The 15040-nt window shown below is 40.9% G+C and overlaps 2 protein-coding genes across 4 annotated transcripts; one reads left to right on the top strand and one right to left on the bottom strand.

The window, feature by feature from the left end:
• Window positions 1-273: 273 nt before the first annotated feature.
• On the bottom strand, window positions 274-4665 carry leg1.1 (liver-enriched gene 1, tandem duplicate 1). Of its 3 annotated transcripts, XM_020603821.1 has the most exons (10): window positions 4588-4625; window positions 4284-4350; window positions 2418-2728; window positions 2026-2112; window positions 1745-1818; window positions 1486-1590; window positions 1230-1348; window positions 811-952; window positions 620-707; window positions 274-531 (listed from the first exon to the last, which is right to left on the bottom strand). In XM_020603821.1, the coding sequence occupies exons 2-10, from the start codon at window positions 4295-4297 to the stop codon at window positions 389-391; spliced, it is 1083 nt and encodes a 360-aa protein (XP_020459477.1). In that variant the 5' UTR covers window positions 4298-4350; window positions 4588-4625; the 3' UTR covers window positions 274-388. The 3 variants fall into 3 exon arrangements, with proteins under 3 accessions (XP_020459477.1, XP_020459479.1, XP_020459478.1); XM_020603823.1 differs by lacking the exon at window positions 4284-4350 and having other exon boundaries at window positions 4588-4665; XM_020603822.1 differs by lacking the exon at window positions 4284-4350 and having other exon boundaries at window positions 4617-4658.
• stx7l (syntaxin 7-like) lies at window positions 4653-12183 on the top strand. The gene is made up of 10 exons (XM_020603824.1): window positions 4653-4755; window positions 6033-6126; window positions 6282-6351; window positions 6966-7056; window positions 7205-7342; window positions 9365-9411; window positions 9506-9596; window positions 9739-9811; window positions 10452-10534; window positions 10869-12183. Exons 2-10 carry the CDS (start codon window positions 6042-6044, stop codon window positions 10962-10964), a joined length of 774 nt encoding a protein of 257 aa, XP_020459480.1. The 5' UTR covers window positions 4653-4755; window positions 6033-6041; the 3' UTR covers window positions 10965-12183.
• Window positions 12184-15040: the final 2857 nt, after the last annotated feature.

Below are 15040 nucleotides of genomic sequence, written 5' to 3'. Positions count from 1 at the left end.
TGTCTGAACCCAAACTGTGCCCGAGAGTGTGACAAACAGCCACACACAGTCCCACATTTACTCCTATGGGCAATTTAGAGTCTCCAATAAACCGAAGCTGCATGTCTTTGGACTGGAGGAGGAAGCCAGAGTACCTGGAGAGAACCCACGTAGGCACAGAGAGAACATGCAAACTCCACACAGAAAGGCTTTTTTTATAATTATGAAAAATATATTTCATAAATTGTATTTGTTAAAATCAGATTCATTACAGAAGTTAAAATCTCCCTCTGAGTTACACAATTCTCTTTTATTCACTTTAACTTTCAGATGAGAACATGAATACCATTAGAATTGTTATCTCTCTCTCTCTCTCTCTCTCTCTCTTGCTGTTTGTGCATGCGTTGTCTCAGCAGGTCATAGTAATGAGGGAAAAGACAGTACTTGTGGGGAAGCTGGGATTCAGTACTAGCTGCTCCAACATCTCTCTGCCTTTCTCTCTTGCGTCCACCGAACACATGGCACTTCTCCAAGCACGTATCAGCGTCCCACCTGGTAGATGACATGATCCTGCTCATCCCTAAAAGCTTACTAATTTAAAAAAGCCATCATAATATTTGTGGGTGTGTGTCTGCCCTACCCAGTAGAGTATCGATGCTGTTCATCCAGGAGAAGATATACAGTGTGTGGGTCTCCTCCTGACTCAGATCAGCAGTATTAGGTGCATCCTAGACATACAAATAAAACAGAAAGGAAAAACCTTAATTCTGTATATATATAGGTTGTAAAAATGTGATTTTTTTAAATGAATGGCTGGTTATATGTATGTACCTGTAAAACTCGACTCGGCAGGGGGGATAAGAACAGCACAGATTTTTCCAAACTGGAATGGAAACGTACTGCTGATACATACTCTGCTGAGTGCAGCCAGTTGTTAGCAAATGACACCTCTGCAGAAGAGTAGTGGCTCTGCCTGAAGGAGAGGGGAGGACAGAAGAAGAGGCTGAGATGGCAGAGGTTTAAAAATATTTTGACAGTTTTGGAAACAGGTTTGTTCACTTTCTTGCTGAGGGTTCGATGACATGTTTGTATACTGAATACAGCCAGTTAGTCTGGCTCTGTCCTGGACTCTTGTCATCACTGTGAGGTTGCCAACCAACCAGGGGAGACTGTAGTGACTGCGACTTGCCACACAGTAGTCCAGCACATAACCTCAACCTGTTGTATGTATAGATAGATAGATAGATTACCTGGCGTTACATGCTGCAGAGGCATAAATTGAAGCCATTTGAGCTGTCCAGTACAGACCCAGGAGATAGTCTTTCTTCTCATTGTCAGGCAGAGGAGACTCCATTGCAGCCTTCAGACCCTTTAAAGACACACAGAACATTAAGGAGTAAATTTAGCTTTAGTCTAATTTAGTTCGGATGGTTAAGGCTGAGTGCGGGTGTCCTTAAAAAGATAGAAGTACGAGTGTGCATGTGTATGTGTGTTTATGTCAAATACCTGAAAAAAGGCATTCCACTTAGACATGGCGTCAGGGTAAAGAGCTGTACAGTTTGCATAGGTGGTGCAAAGGTCCTCTGCATCTGCAGGCACTTGCATCTGGACCTAATAATACAGTATAACAGTCATTGTTAGAATTCTCTTCATCATCATTGAAGCCAGAACTATTCAAAGCTATGTGAAGACACAGTAGCAGGCAAAAATGTTGCATAAATGCAGCTTTTACTCTGTTTTAACTGTCTCACTCTGATGCACGTACCTGAACCTCTGGTCCCATGAAGCCCTGCTGTGCCCCAGATAAGAATGGCAGTGCAGAGACAAAGTAGTTGATACCTAGAGAGAAATGAAGGCGTAGCATGTGTCCTCTGTGTGTGTACTTGTACAATACTGTATGTTGTGGGAATATAAATCTGTTTACATTGTGAGGACATGCCTTTCTTTTGAACAGAAAAAGAAAGTCCCTATAGCATTAATCATTACATTTTAGGGTAAAGAGTCAATGTAATGTCCTCTGAGGAGGTTTGTGTTCGTCATACTTACAGCCCCACCAGCTCTGAGTAGAAATGCAACTAGTATCTCCTGTTTGCAGGCCGCAGGTTGTAGCACCGGTTGGGTCAGCAAGACGCCCTACCGAAACAAGACACATAATGTCATTGATTTGTGTCCAAACTCTTTGGTAGCTGAAGATGTTATGATACTTGCTTACTTATTTTGGGGCTACAAAGGTTAAGCATGTTCAGAAATACTGCTAGAGGCAGTGCAAACTAGCTATTTATTCATTCAGCGGGGGAAAGGTCATTGGTACTTCCTGTCCATTTTTGCACAGTCTGTCATTTTAGAAATGCCAAAGTGAAGTCCTTTTTCTTTCTTGACCATGTATGAAAGTATTATTGTATTTTAATGATGTAAAAAGATAATAATTTTCATCTTACCTGAAGTTAGCATCCATCCAAGCTGCAGTGCCAGTCCCCACAGAGGACTGTCTGTGGTATTTGTCCCCAGAGATCCCTTAAAAGGGTCTGTAGCAACTATCACTAGCCGGTAGAGACTCATGCGGTGCAGAAAGTTCCAGGGGTTGGGAGTCAGGATGCCATTCTGTATCGGCAGGTCACTTACTTGGCTGGCCGTTTGCGCCCACAGGATAGGTAATCCATTTTCTAGAATTTCAGCAGTGCTGCCTAGAGACACTGTACCTGCCAGGAGGAGGCATCCAAGGACTGTCGGATGCAGCATGACTGAGGAACTGGGAGAAGAATGGAGTCAAGAGTGTTGTAACTCTGGAATGAGCTGTCCCACTAAAACGAGGCTTATGTAACCTGCAGTGTACACAAAAATGCACTGAGCCCACGTGATGAGCACTTCAGTGGACCCTCAGTGACAGATAGATAAGAGAATGTGCATACATACAGGACAGAAATTCAGTCTATCACATAAACATCATCTACACACAGAACCAGAGAACTCTATGTAGTTTGAACTCAAGAAACAGGTGAGTCTATGATGCTGTTCATGGTGATATTAAGTTAAATCGGATTGAATAATCTTTTGAACTGATTAAGTCACTTGAACCTCTACAGCACAAAGTCTCAAAAACTTTGTGAACTGTTCTGCATACAGACTAATAAGAGGATAAGGGCTATAGCCTGTCAGTCAATAGAGGTGAAGCCACCTGTAATCATCTGAGCAGAGCTTTAGGTCCCCAGAGTTCAATAGATCAAGATTTCACACGATATGACCCTCAGTGTGTACCTGAAAACCCAGGGCAGGGTGAGCACTTACTCACAGTCACATGTGCTCCATGTGAGTTTTATCAGTTAGAAAACAGAAGGCCAATCGATTGAGACAATGTATATACTGTATCTACAAGCTGATGTACACCAGTCCTCTTACTGCCTGCATGGTTTTGTTTTTGTATACAGTTTGATTTTAATTTTCTTTCACCAGTCCCCAACTGAAGGCACAGCCCAGTTATGAGTCCGTGAGGTTTTTGGATCTGCAAACTACCGAATAGATGTAATCGAATGACTGGATCAGGGGCAGCTGGAATCTGTTATAGTAGTTGTGTGGTTACCCTGTCTGAACCTGGATGTGCAAACACCGTGTCCTGATGTCCAGTACAATCATAGATATGTTACCTAAATGACACATATTGGAGCACTCACGTTCAACATGTCTCTGTTACTTTTTCCAACATGTGCTGTAATTTAATGTCTGTATGCAGTGGTAGAAGAAGTACTCAGATGCTTTACTTAAGTAAAAGTAGCAATATAACAGTGTAAAAAACATTGTTACAAGTCAAAGTCCTGCACTCAAAATGCTACTTAAGTAAAAATACAAAAGTACTAGCATCAAGACATACTTAAATTACTAAAGGTAAAAGTATTCATTATGCAGAATGGCACATTTCACATATTTTTATATCATATTATTTTATTATATTTACTGATTTATTATTGTGCACATCACATTTAATGTTGCTGCTTAATATGAATGTGTTTTATTGGGAATGTGAAATCCACAGTACATTCAACTAAATGTAGGAGAGGAAAACATATAATACTTCCCTCTGAATTGTAGAGGAGTAGAAGTGTAAAACATTCAGTGGAAATATTCAAGTACATGTACAGAATAATTTGCAGTAATCCAGATGTGTCGTTTCTAAACACATCTTATTTAAATTCCACAGTTTTTCCTTCAGAGACATTTCTTGGATGGAGGGAGGTGAACAGCATTATGAAATTAACCACTACAGAACTTATTTTAACCCAAGTTTGTGGTGTTCCACTTCTTAAATGTACCTGTAACTGGACATTTAGTGAGAAATGCTGAGGATCTTTCTGTAGGGATGCATCAGGAGACCGGACTCTGGACAAAACATTGTGTTAAAAAGAACTTTCATAGTGTGACCTGTATTCTTTGTGAAATTGAACCACTGATGTCCTGAGACCGTTATTTTATAAGCAGGAATATAAAGACATTTGACAAGAGCATAAAAAGGGAAGTATAGGGCCCACATTCACGTGATTGAACATAATGATGCAAAACATCGATTAGATAAACACATTTTTGTTCGTTTTTAAACATATAGGAGCACATACTTACACTTCTAGCCATAAATATTTGCTTTTCACCTATTTCTCATGACTCATATGATCGTTTCCATGTCCTATTACTTCTACCAATGACTCCTTCCTGCGGTGCTTCTGGCATCATGTGACGGGGAGTGGTAGAAAAACCAGGAAACAAACCACAGCTCGAGTCACAACAAAGGTAAAACTAAACTTTTACACAAAGCTGCATTTTAAGGAATGATTCAGAGTATTTAGCTACACGTTAGCACGATAAACATGCGTCCAGTTTAGTTAGAAATGAAGTTAAAGAAATTATTTGTTCTTCGGGAAACAACAGAGAAAATTCTTCACATTGTTTCAGCGGCTGTGGTCGTAATATTAAGGACTTCTGTGCGTTCGAGTAAAACGTGGGATAAATGTCACATACATCAGCTTTAACCCCGACGGACACAAGTCTGCCCGTCGTTTCTGCGCCCCTCTTGTCACAGTGTGTGAACTCCCGTGATTTCCGCGTTGCGTGGGTTTTTGCGGGGCTGTAAACAGACGCTACGGTGCGCGCAGACAGGGAGGACGCAACTAGTTAAAGAGGGGGAGCAGGATTCAGTTTACAAGTTTATCTTAAATAGAAATGATCGGTATTCTACGCTCCTGTAAGAGGCTTGGGTTTGAGAATTTCTCAGCGAATGGTTATTTGCATAGTGGCCATATAGTCTCAGTCCTCTTGAGTCAATAGCACAGGAAGTTTGCGTGACTCCACATTCCTGATCCACCCCATGTTCAATTTCAGGCTGTATTTTATAAATGAGAGCAATTTCATCAAAATTGTTCCACCACCTATTATAAATGCCCGTGTTGCTTGTTTCATTGTGTCTGACTGACCTTTAGTGGTTAACCTTTCAGTTACATGGCCAGATGTATGTGTTAATGGTTTGGACCACCCCCTTTTCCCTACCTAATGTATTGCTTTTATCAAATTATTTTGAGAGTTTTTACACTAATTGTAAGTAATATTTCAAATTTTTGACCGGTACTTTTCATTTCAACTGTTTACTGTCCCCTATCTTTTCATGTACAACGGCAAAGCTCCTGGTGCTACAAGTATCCTCGGTTGGGAATCACTGTTTTAGACAATAGTTTTTAGATGTGTATAAAGAATGGGATGAACTGGAACAACAACTAGCATATTAATGCCTATGCTTTTGAGAATGAGATGTTCAACAGTAATGCATAGGTTTAGCATTTGTGTCTGTAAATTGTCTCCATATAAGCAGTTAACTTGTCTGTAAATTGTCTCCATATAAGCAGTAGGAAAAACTGTTCAGGTCAACTAACCAGATGGATTTATGCGAGGTGCCCAAGGTATTTTCACGTCAGTCACTAAAACGCTGAAATAGCTGTGATTGGTATGGTAATGACGTCTCAGTGTGCCACTTTACAACTGAAGTGACAGGCTGTGTTTGTTGTGCATCTTTACAGCTGTTCATCATGGCCTACCAGGCTGGGATTCCAGGGGAACCCAATGCTTTGGTTCATAACATCAGCTCCAACATCCAGAAGCTTACGCTGCTGAGTAATACTGTACACACACTGCACACATAGAAGAAGCCATTATCATCAACATTCAGATTACACCCACTTCACTGACTCCAGTATGTGAACTGCGGTAGTCACATGGAGATACTTCAGTACGGGTTAACAGTGTCTGCATTCTTTCTTCCTCCCCAGCCTCTGAGCTGCAGAGGACAGTGTCTCTGCTGGGAACGGAGCAGGACAGCAGCCACCTGCGACAGACACTGTGAGTGTTAGGGGCCGAGTTGTGGGTTTGCACAAATGGTGTGTTATGATAAATGGTACAAATGTAGGTGGAATATATGTTGCTGAAGGAACCTGATAAGAATGCTACTGAAAAAAGAATCCAGTGTTACTTAGTCAACGGGCCTACTAGACCCGGGCCCAGGAGGTCAGGGGACCCCTGGGTCAGAGGACTGTGAAGGGACTTTTTTTTTTGGGGAAAGTCAATAAAATGACTACAAAACTATTTCAAAAAGCCACAAACAAAGATGCAAAACATTTACCATTAAGAGAGGCATAATATGAATAAAAAGAGACAAATGACTCCAAAAACAGCTACAAAAATATGCTAAATGATCAAAAGAGACATGGAACATCTAAAAATGGGCACAAAACAATGAGAAGAAGACACAAACTGAGTGCAAATCACAGGGTTGCTCAGTTTTTGAGTCTTGCTCCTAGAAGTGTAGGAGCCTGTTGTATGTCTGTGCCCGGTGGCCCATTGTTTCATAATCTGCTCGTGTCTCCACGGTAAACTCTCTTACAGTAAAGTCTATCCAGTCTTTCTATGATGAAATGAAAGATTTTTCCTGCATGATGTAATTGTTTCATCACCAGACAACAGAAACAGCAGCAAGGCAACCATCTTGCGAAGGAGACTGACCGGCTGATCAAGGCATTCAGTGCACTTCCTGTTGGCCCTGATCAGGTACTGAACTCCTACAAAAGTTAACTGCCCTAGTTAAAATCATAATTTCCCTGGTTGATAATATAGATATGGCACTATAGTAGACTAATTAAATGAAGCAGTTAACTTTTGTGGTTCTCTGGTAATATCTGTTCTGTGTGTCGTTCAGCGGCAGAGAAAATTACAGAAAGATCGCCTGCTGAATGACTTCTCCGCCGCCCTAAACAGCTTCCAAAAGATCCAGCGACAGGCAGCCGACAAAGAGAGAGAGTTTGTGGCTAAGGTCAGAGCCAGCTCCAGGGTGTCGGTGAGTAACCTGCTGGCCCTGCAAGGTCACAAGGCCAACAGTGTAGACAGTGATTAAATCACTGATTAGTTGGTTACCAATTATCTATAGTGAGTAATCTTTAGTCAACTTTTTATTTTTTATTTTGCTTTATTTTTTGTCAGTCAAAAGTGACTTTTCCGCTTAACTCAATAAAGATATTGTGGCTTTATATAAGTAAGCAGACTTAAAGAAGAAGCTGTTAATATCAGCGGTTAAGACAGCCTAATGTGCAGACATAGCCACCAAAGCTGAGTTTATAAAAACATTAAAATAAACATCACTACACTAATGAAACATCTTAAACACAGATAAATGGTGAAAGGTCAGACCATAGTACAGAGGGTGGGATAGTGCACATCCAGTCTCAGCTGAGTCCAGGTGCATACAAAAGGAAATGCATCAGATGGTTTGGCATAACTGAGAATTTAGAGGCAAAGTTTCACAAAAACCTCCCACTTCTGATAGTGCACTTTTAATTCCGGCTGTTTTAATCACTTCCTCCCTCAGGAGAGCCTGCCTGCTTGGCAACTCTGTTCCCTCACCGCTTATTTCACTGCACAGAAAAGTGTCTGTATCTGCTCTGTTCATACTGATAAGCAGGAACAGGTTCTTACTGCTTTAAATGGTTAGTAAGGAATAGGGGTGAGCCGATCCGATATTAAGTATCGATATTAGTCCGATATTGGCCAAAATCTGTGGATCGGATATTGCAAAGAGAGGGGCATATAATCCGATCCGATACACTACGGAGAATTTGTTTTAAACTATCATATGACTGCTTTACGAGACATGAGCGACGTGTTGTAAAGCGAGATAGAACCTGCTTCTCAGTTGACCAACACTAATGCTCACGCTGAAATCCAAACCTACCTCACTGAGCCAACTATTCAGCGTTCAGACGATCCACTGCTGTACTGGAAAGTCAACCAACCTAGGCTGCCCAACCTGGCAGTTATGGTCGCTAGATTTCTCTGTGCACCTTCAACAAGTGTGGAGAGTGAAAGACTTTTCAGCTCTGCCTCCATTATTATTGATGAACGGAGGAGCAGCCTGACAGCTGAGAAGGCTGAAATGCTAATCTTTCTAAAAAAGAATTTGCCCCTCATGTTAAAGTGAAGTTACACACTTAAGTTAAACAAGGACAGTGAAAACATGAGGCACTGGTTTTTGTGACAGTTTTCATGGCCAGGCAGGTACTGAAAAACTTGAATAAATATTCAAATATTTTACTTGATGTTTCAAATGTTCGTACTGGTCTTACAGTTCAATACCAGACTAGGTTACTGTGTTTTACTGTCCAATTATGGAGATTCTATTACATTTAATGTTAAGTTATTGTTATTTAAGTTATGGTTATATCCAGTGTTTGATGCTGGAATTATTATTCTTTCAAACCTAAGTATTTAGAGAATAACAAACGTTTACACAAAGGTGCACCTAAAATTTTACTTGAATGTTTGAATTGTGCTGACTAGTCAAAAGTGCTGCTAAAAGTTCTCTGTTTGAAGAATTGAAATAAAAATTAAGCAGCAGTGTTGCACAACTCATGGTTGTGGGCGATGTATTTCTTCCTTTAGGAGAGTAGAATATTTGACAAATGTGTTACTAAGCAATTGTTTAACAGAGGGGAAAAATATCATTTTGGATCGGTATCGGCAGATACTCAAAATTGGGGTATCGGTATCGGTATCGGACATGGAAAAGTGGTATCGTGCCACCCCTAGTAAGGAACCTACTGCATCTTGGCTGGGAGAAAAAAGCTGCGGGTTCTATTTGCTCTGTGTCACTATGCATATGTTTCTGGCAACAGACTGTACAGCAGATACTGAATCAGATGATGTTTAATGAGGCATTCCGGTCATAGGCACAAGTACTACTGTATATCACCCTGTACCTAATGAATCATTACCCATAATCACAGTAAATAATCTCTTCTGCTGCTTATTTGTATCATTAAATCCAAAAGTCTGTGTATTCAAACCGCTGAATTTTCTTTAACAGGTCAGCCAGTCTGAGGACAGCTTTGCGAATGTGTCTCCCTTTTCAGGGTCAGTCTACTGAATAGTATTATCCTTTCTATTATCATAATTATAGTGATTATGATTTTAATGTTTCTAATTGCATCTGCATTTGTTCCTGCAGTGATTCCCAGCTGCAGGATCAGACTGAGGCCATCACTGAAGACGACCTTAGGCTGATCGAGGAGAGAGAGTCAGCCATCAGACAGCTGGAGGTAAAAAGAAGAATCAAATGCCTGCACTAGCACTGCTGCATAATCCTGTAGCTGGATACCCAGGAAGTCATGTATGTCGGTGACACCTCAAGTGCCCTTTGCCACATACATTTACATTTTCTCTTTATGTTCCTTCTTGTAGTCTGACATCACAGATATCAATGACATCTTCAAGGACCTGGGGGTGATGGTACATGAGCAGGGAGATATGATAGGTGAGTATCAGTCATGGACACATATTGTTTATTACCTGTCTGTTGCTCCTTTGTCAGCAGTCCAATGGACACATATTGTTTATTACCTGTCTATTGCTCCTTTGTCAACAGTCTGGCCTTCACTCTGCCTTTCTTTGGAACCTGTCTAATAATGTAGGGCTGGGCTAATTTTAAGTTGCTAGAAATGTTTATTTATGGAATTTGAAAAGTATGTTTCTGATGTATAAATATATCTTTTCTCCTCCTGGACACAGCATCTCGTAAAACAAACTAAAATGCACTGTTAAAAACTTTGCATCCGTGATTACACTAGAAGGTGGATACCCTTACTGAGCCCAACGGGACCCATCAGTACTTGAAGGTTCCGGCCTTGTTGGGTTCAGTAACATAGGTCACACTTTAGGGTAGACGGCTGGAGCCCTCAAATGTCCGCTTCGTTTAGTGATAAGGGGAAACGCACCATACAAACTCAACTGTGTTGGGCTCGGGTCGGGTTTAGGCATTATATACTATAAGATCCTGTGTGCTCGCTCTGGTTAAGACTGGACAAATAGGAGCATGCAGAGTTGTAAAATGGGTGCTCTCTCTTCTGCTCACCTGCTACATGTAAAACTGTGTGTGTGTTTTCTGTGTTATACAGACAGTATAGAAGCTAATGTGGAGAATGCAGACACAAATGTCCAGAGTGCCACACAGCAGCTAGCACGGGCTGCGGAATACCAGGTAAACCATAGGGGACAGAGAAGAGAATTAACAGATGTGTGTAAAAACAAAAGGAAGCGATTAAAACAAAGTAACAAGGGGGAGGAGTGTCATTACAATGCGTCTTTGTTTCACCAAGTTATTAGCTTTCTTACTTAAATAGCATTTTCAGAAAGAGGCACAAGGATGAAAATAAAAGCTGAATCACATGGTGATTTGATCCTTGTTTTGGCTGTGAGTCAATATTCACAAGCCTGAGTCAAACAGTCCCTCTATTCATTAAAGTTTAAGTGATATCTTGTATTTATTTGCTGCTAGACAACCAGTTTGTGATTTGTTTTTTTTCTCCCCTCAGCGGAGTTCTCGAAAGAAAATTTGCGTCCTGGTGATACTGTTGGCCGTAGTTGGTGTTGTAATAGGACTTATAATCTGGGCGGCTGTTCGCAAATGAGGGCCTCCTCATTTTCAGTCATCAGCCTGGACACGAGATGAAGTTCCTCCCCTCCGCTCCTCTGCCACCCCCTTTTCTAACCCCTCTCATGTGGGGCGTGATTGAGACTGTCTTTCTTTGGTTTGTGTCATTTTTCATTATTTTTTTCAAGATATTGTAGTCCTTCCTGACAGGACTGCATTCTCCTACAGTGTGAAATAAAGGCAGCGCTGGTAGCTTGATTGTAATCAGATTTATTTGACTTCTTTGCGTCTGATTTATGATTTACTTTGATAGGAACGTTTAAAGATTGTTTTCAGAGGGAGCTGGAGTATTGCTGTGTTCAGTGATAGTGCTTTTGGCTCCATCAGCTCCCAATGATAAATCAAATGCAGTATCAGACAATGCTTCTGGGTCCAGTGAAGCAGCAAGTTTCTTTAGTCTCTTATTGCTGCAGCTGCTTTCTTTCATCAGGGTGGAGCCCACATGCTAAAACTGTTTCAGCAGTTAATCTATGAATGAAGCGCACTATGTAAATTGTTAGCAAATAAACTAAAGTTAGCTTTAAACTACATTCACTTTATTCCAATGTATTGCTTCAAGTAACAAGTCTTTGCTTAATCTACTATATTCCATGCTTTGTTATGATTAATTAATACTATTAGTTCATTTCTATTCAAATTAATATTGTTGTATTGTAATGATAGGTCAAGCAGTATTGTACATAAACATCATAGATCTTGTATTTAGAATGTTAAATTATAGACCACTATCAGCCGATCACTTCAAATAATAAATGGAAGAGTTGGTTGTTACTTCAAGTGGTGTCACATTGCATGTGCATGAAGGAAGAGCCTTTTTATTAAATAAAAATACACCTGTGGCACCAAACACAACAATGTACGTAATGTTTTATGGTGGGCAATGCAGGCAAGGGTTGCACTATAGTTGGAGTTGTGTTTTATGGTTTGTTTTAACCTACTTAACAGTAGTTGATTAGATCCTGTCGTAGGCTGAAGGTGACTGCTGTGGGTCTGAGGACAGGTCTAATCAGCTTGTGTGGGTTGATCATTGACAGTTTTCACCATTTCTGAGTGACTGCTTGTTACTATTAATGCAAAATACTGTAACACTCACACCACTGTTCTCACAACAGTATGGCCTAATTGTAAAACTGTGATTGATGTTTTTAATGCTGAGCTGTCTATTGTGTGCTGAATAAACTACCTGATCAAACAGATCCTAAAAAGAGTTCTGTTTTATTGTGATCTACACTCAGGGAAAAAATTATTTGGGCCCCAAGTGAAATAATTATTTGATCCCGTATCAATCTACAATTTCAATGGTAGTAGGGTCATGGGGGGGCCTAGTCAGTCTCCAGACCTTAATCCCATAGAAAATCTGTGGAGGGAGCTGAAGGTTTGAGTTGCCAAACATCAGCCACAAAACATTAATGACTTGGAGAGGATCTGCAAAGAGGAGTGGGTCAAAATCCCCCCTGAGATGTGTGCAAACCTTGTGGCCAACTACAAGAAACGTCTGACCTCTGTGATTGCCAACAAAGGTTTTGCCACCAAGTACAAAAGCACGTTTTGCAATGGGATCAAATACTTATTTCATTCATGAAAATGCAAATTATTTTATAACTTTTTTTGTAATGCATTTTTCTGGATTTTTTTGTTATTGTTGTGTCTCTCACTGTTCAGATAAACTGTAGACTGATCATTTCTTTGTTAGTGGGCAAACTTACAAAATCAGCTGGGGTTCAAATAATTTTTTCCCTGAGTGTATATATGATTACATTATTCTTCAATAAAAATATGTAATATGATCTTGTCATGCTGTTTTTTAAGTTGATTGTTTTACATTGCTCTGGTACTGTAAAATGTAATTGTTGGTGCAAATAAATAGTTTTACATTCACAGTTACATAAATGAAAGACGGGCTGGCAGGTTGCAAGTGCATTCTGGTTGTATGCAAGTGCTCATCTGTTACTCTAAGCTTGGGGTTCAAGCCCTGTGTGCTTGTCTGTGGGACTGCAATAACCGTCAACACTTAAGCCTTACTTGATGTAAACAGTTCTAATCCAGTATCTGTTTTATTTGTTGTTGCTGCGCATCTCTAAAAGGTTAACAGTGCCGAGACTGAGTTATGCTTCTTTCTTTTCAAGCATAACACTCAGAATATACTGCAACCCCCTAGGGACTACAGTATATCCAGTGATAGAGTGGGCAGAGAGAGAGAGGTTCACTAACTGTACGGCACTTCAAAGAGACAAGAAACTGAACCAAAGTTTGACCTAATGTCTGTCTGGCTGCCAGAGAAAGACTTTATACTGTGAAAATGTTCAGTGGTACATTTGCTGTTTGCTGAATGGAAAACTACTGTAGCTGCTTACTTATAGCCATTATGGGTAGCTCATAGCAAGGGTTTGTATCAATATGGAAGTAGCTAAACACTTGGTGATGGTTTACAGGTGAAAACAGTTCAGATTTAAAGCCTTTTATGGAAACCTAGTGTTCAATAATAATAATAAATAAAAATGACATTGAAATTAATAATCATATGAATCAATTGTGTAAAATAAATACTTGCACAGAAGTGTGTGCACACATGCACACATGTAGGGGTGAGGGGTGGTATGGGTTACATGCCAAAGGGGTGAAGCAGCAGGGACAGAGAGTCCCCAGAGAGGAAGAAAGACCACTTAGTCAGCCTGCAGGGAATGCTAGATGTGTATATGTGTGTGCTGTTTGAATGCTTTCTGCAGTTTAGCTGTCCGTCTGTTGCCTTGCATCTGACCTCAGGGCTTGGCTTCTCAAATAGACAGTTTCATCAAACAGCCCGTGGGAACTGGGTTTGGACTACGAGCGCCCTTATCTAAAAGCCTCATAAATTTAAGGTTGACATGGCTGTGTGGTTAGTTTCATCGTCACAGCTATGGGACTGGATACGAAGACAGACACAAGGAAGGTAGCACTTTTGCTAACTGTAGCAGGACCACAGGCCATTGAAGTCTTCAACACTTTCGTGTTTGACGCGCCAGAGGATAAAGAAAACCTTGACATCGTGCTTGTTAAATTTGACGCACATTGTACTCCGAAGAAGAACGAGACATATGAGAGGTTCATGTTCAGGTCGCGGGTGCAGCGACAAGAGCCGTATGATAGTTTTGTGACGGCGCTGCGCTTGAAGGCGCAGTCCTGTAACTTCGGCACTCTCAAAGACTCCATGATCAGAGACCAAATAGTGTTCGGCGTGGAGGACAAAACCTTAAGAGAAAGACTGCTTAGGGAGATGGACCTGACACTGGAAGCAGCCATTAAGATATGCCAGGCGAGCGAATTGTCACATAAGCACATGAGGACTTTCAGTAATATGGTGCCCCCTATGTCAGCGCCCACATGTGACGGAGCAGCGGCAGAAGTAGGAGTGGTGTTGTGCGAAAGGGACCATCGCAATCAAACGCGACGTGCACAGCAAACCGAGGGAGCATCGTTCAGCTGTAAGCGTTGTGGGTCACAGCACAAACCCAGACAGTGCCCGGCGTTTGGTAAGATCTGTTCTCAATGCCATGGAAAGAACCACTTTGCCAAACAATGCTTCTCTGGTAGGAAGAACGGAAAGAAAGGCAAATTTGTTAATGTGGTGGAGGAGACAGATCTAAATGACACTTTCTTTGTTGGCCTCGTGGACTGTGAGGAAGAGCCAGGAAAAGTGAACCATGTAAACAGAGAGGACAAAAGGATAGCTCCACTGCTGATTAATGGTTCTATTATTACTATGAGACTAGACACAGGCGCAAAAGCAAATCTCATAAGCATATCGGATATAAGAGAAATGAAAACAAAGCCAAAAATAAATAAGAAGCGCTCAGAGCTAAAAGATTACAATGGACAACCTATTGAGTGTTTAGGCACCAGCAAGCTAAAGGTCACAGTTAAAGGGAAGGTGTATCATCTACTCTTCTCTGTTGTGAATCAGCGATGTGAGTCAATACTGGGTGACAAAGCCTGTGAAGAATTGGGGTTGATAAAAAGAGTGTATTGTGTTGTTAACGCAGACGCAGCCACTTCGGTAGACAGTATGGACTTCAC

This window comes from Monopterus albus, unplaced genomic scaffold, assembly GCF_001952655.1.
Source record: "Monopterus albus unplaced genomic scaffold, M_albus_1.0 scaffold62.1, whole genome shotgun sequence".
Classification (NCBI taxonomy): domain Eukaryota; kingdom Metazoa; phylum Chordata; class Actinopteri; order Synbranchiformes; family Synbranchidae; genus Monopterus; species Monopterus albus.
Note: the sequence above shows the minus strand (reverse complement) of the source record. Positions and strands in the feature narration are given on the sequence as shown.

Excerpts from the sequence above, each read along its gene's own strand:
- leg1.1 (XM_020603821.1), bottom strand. Across the intron at positions 1,349-1,485 it reads AGTGGAATGCCTTTTTTCAG|GGTCTGAAGGCTGCAATGGA; the intron begins GTATTTGACATA and ends GTGTCTTTAAAG. Across the intron at positions 708-810 it reads TGCCGAGTCGAGTTTTACAG|GATGCACCTAATACTGCTGA; the intron begins GTACATACATAT and ends TTGTATGTCTAG.
- stx7l (XM_020603824.1), top strand. The coding sequence starts at position 6,042 with ATGGCCTACCAGGCTGGGATTCCAGGGGAACCCAATGCTTTGGTTCAT. Across the intron at positions 6,127-6,281 it reads CCAGAAGCTTACGCTGCTGA|CCTCTGAGCTGCAGAGGACA; the intron begins GTAATACTGTAC and ends CTTCCTCCCCAG. Across the intron at positions 9,812-10,451 it reads TGAGCAGGGAGATATGATAG|ACAGTATAGAAGCTAATGTG; the intron begins GTGAGTATCAGT and ends TGTGTTATACAG.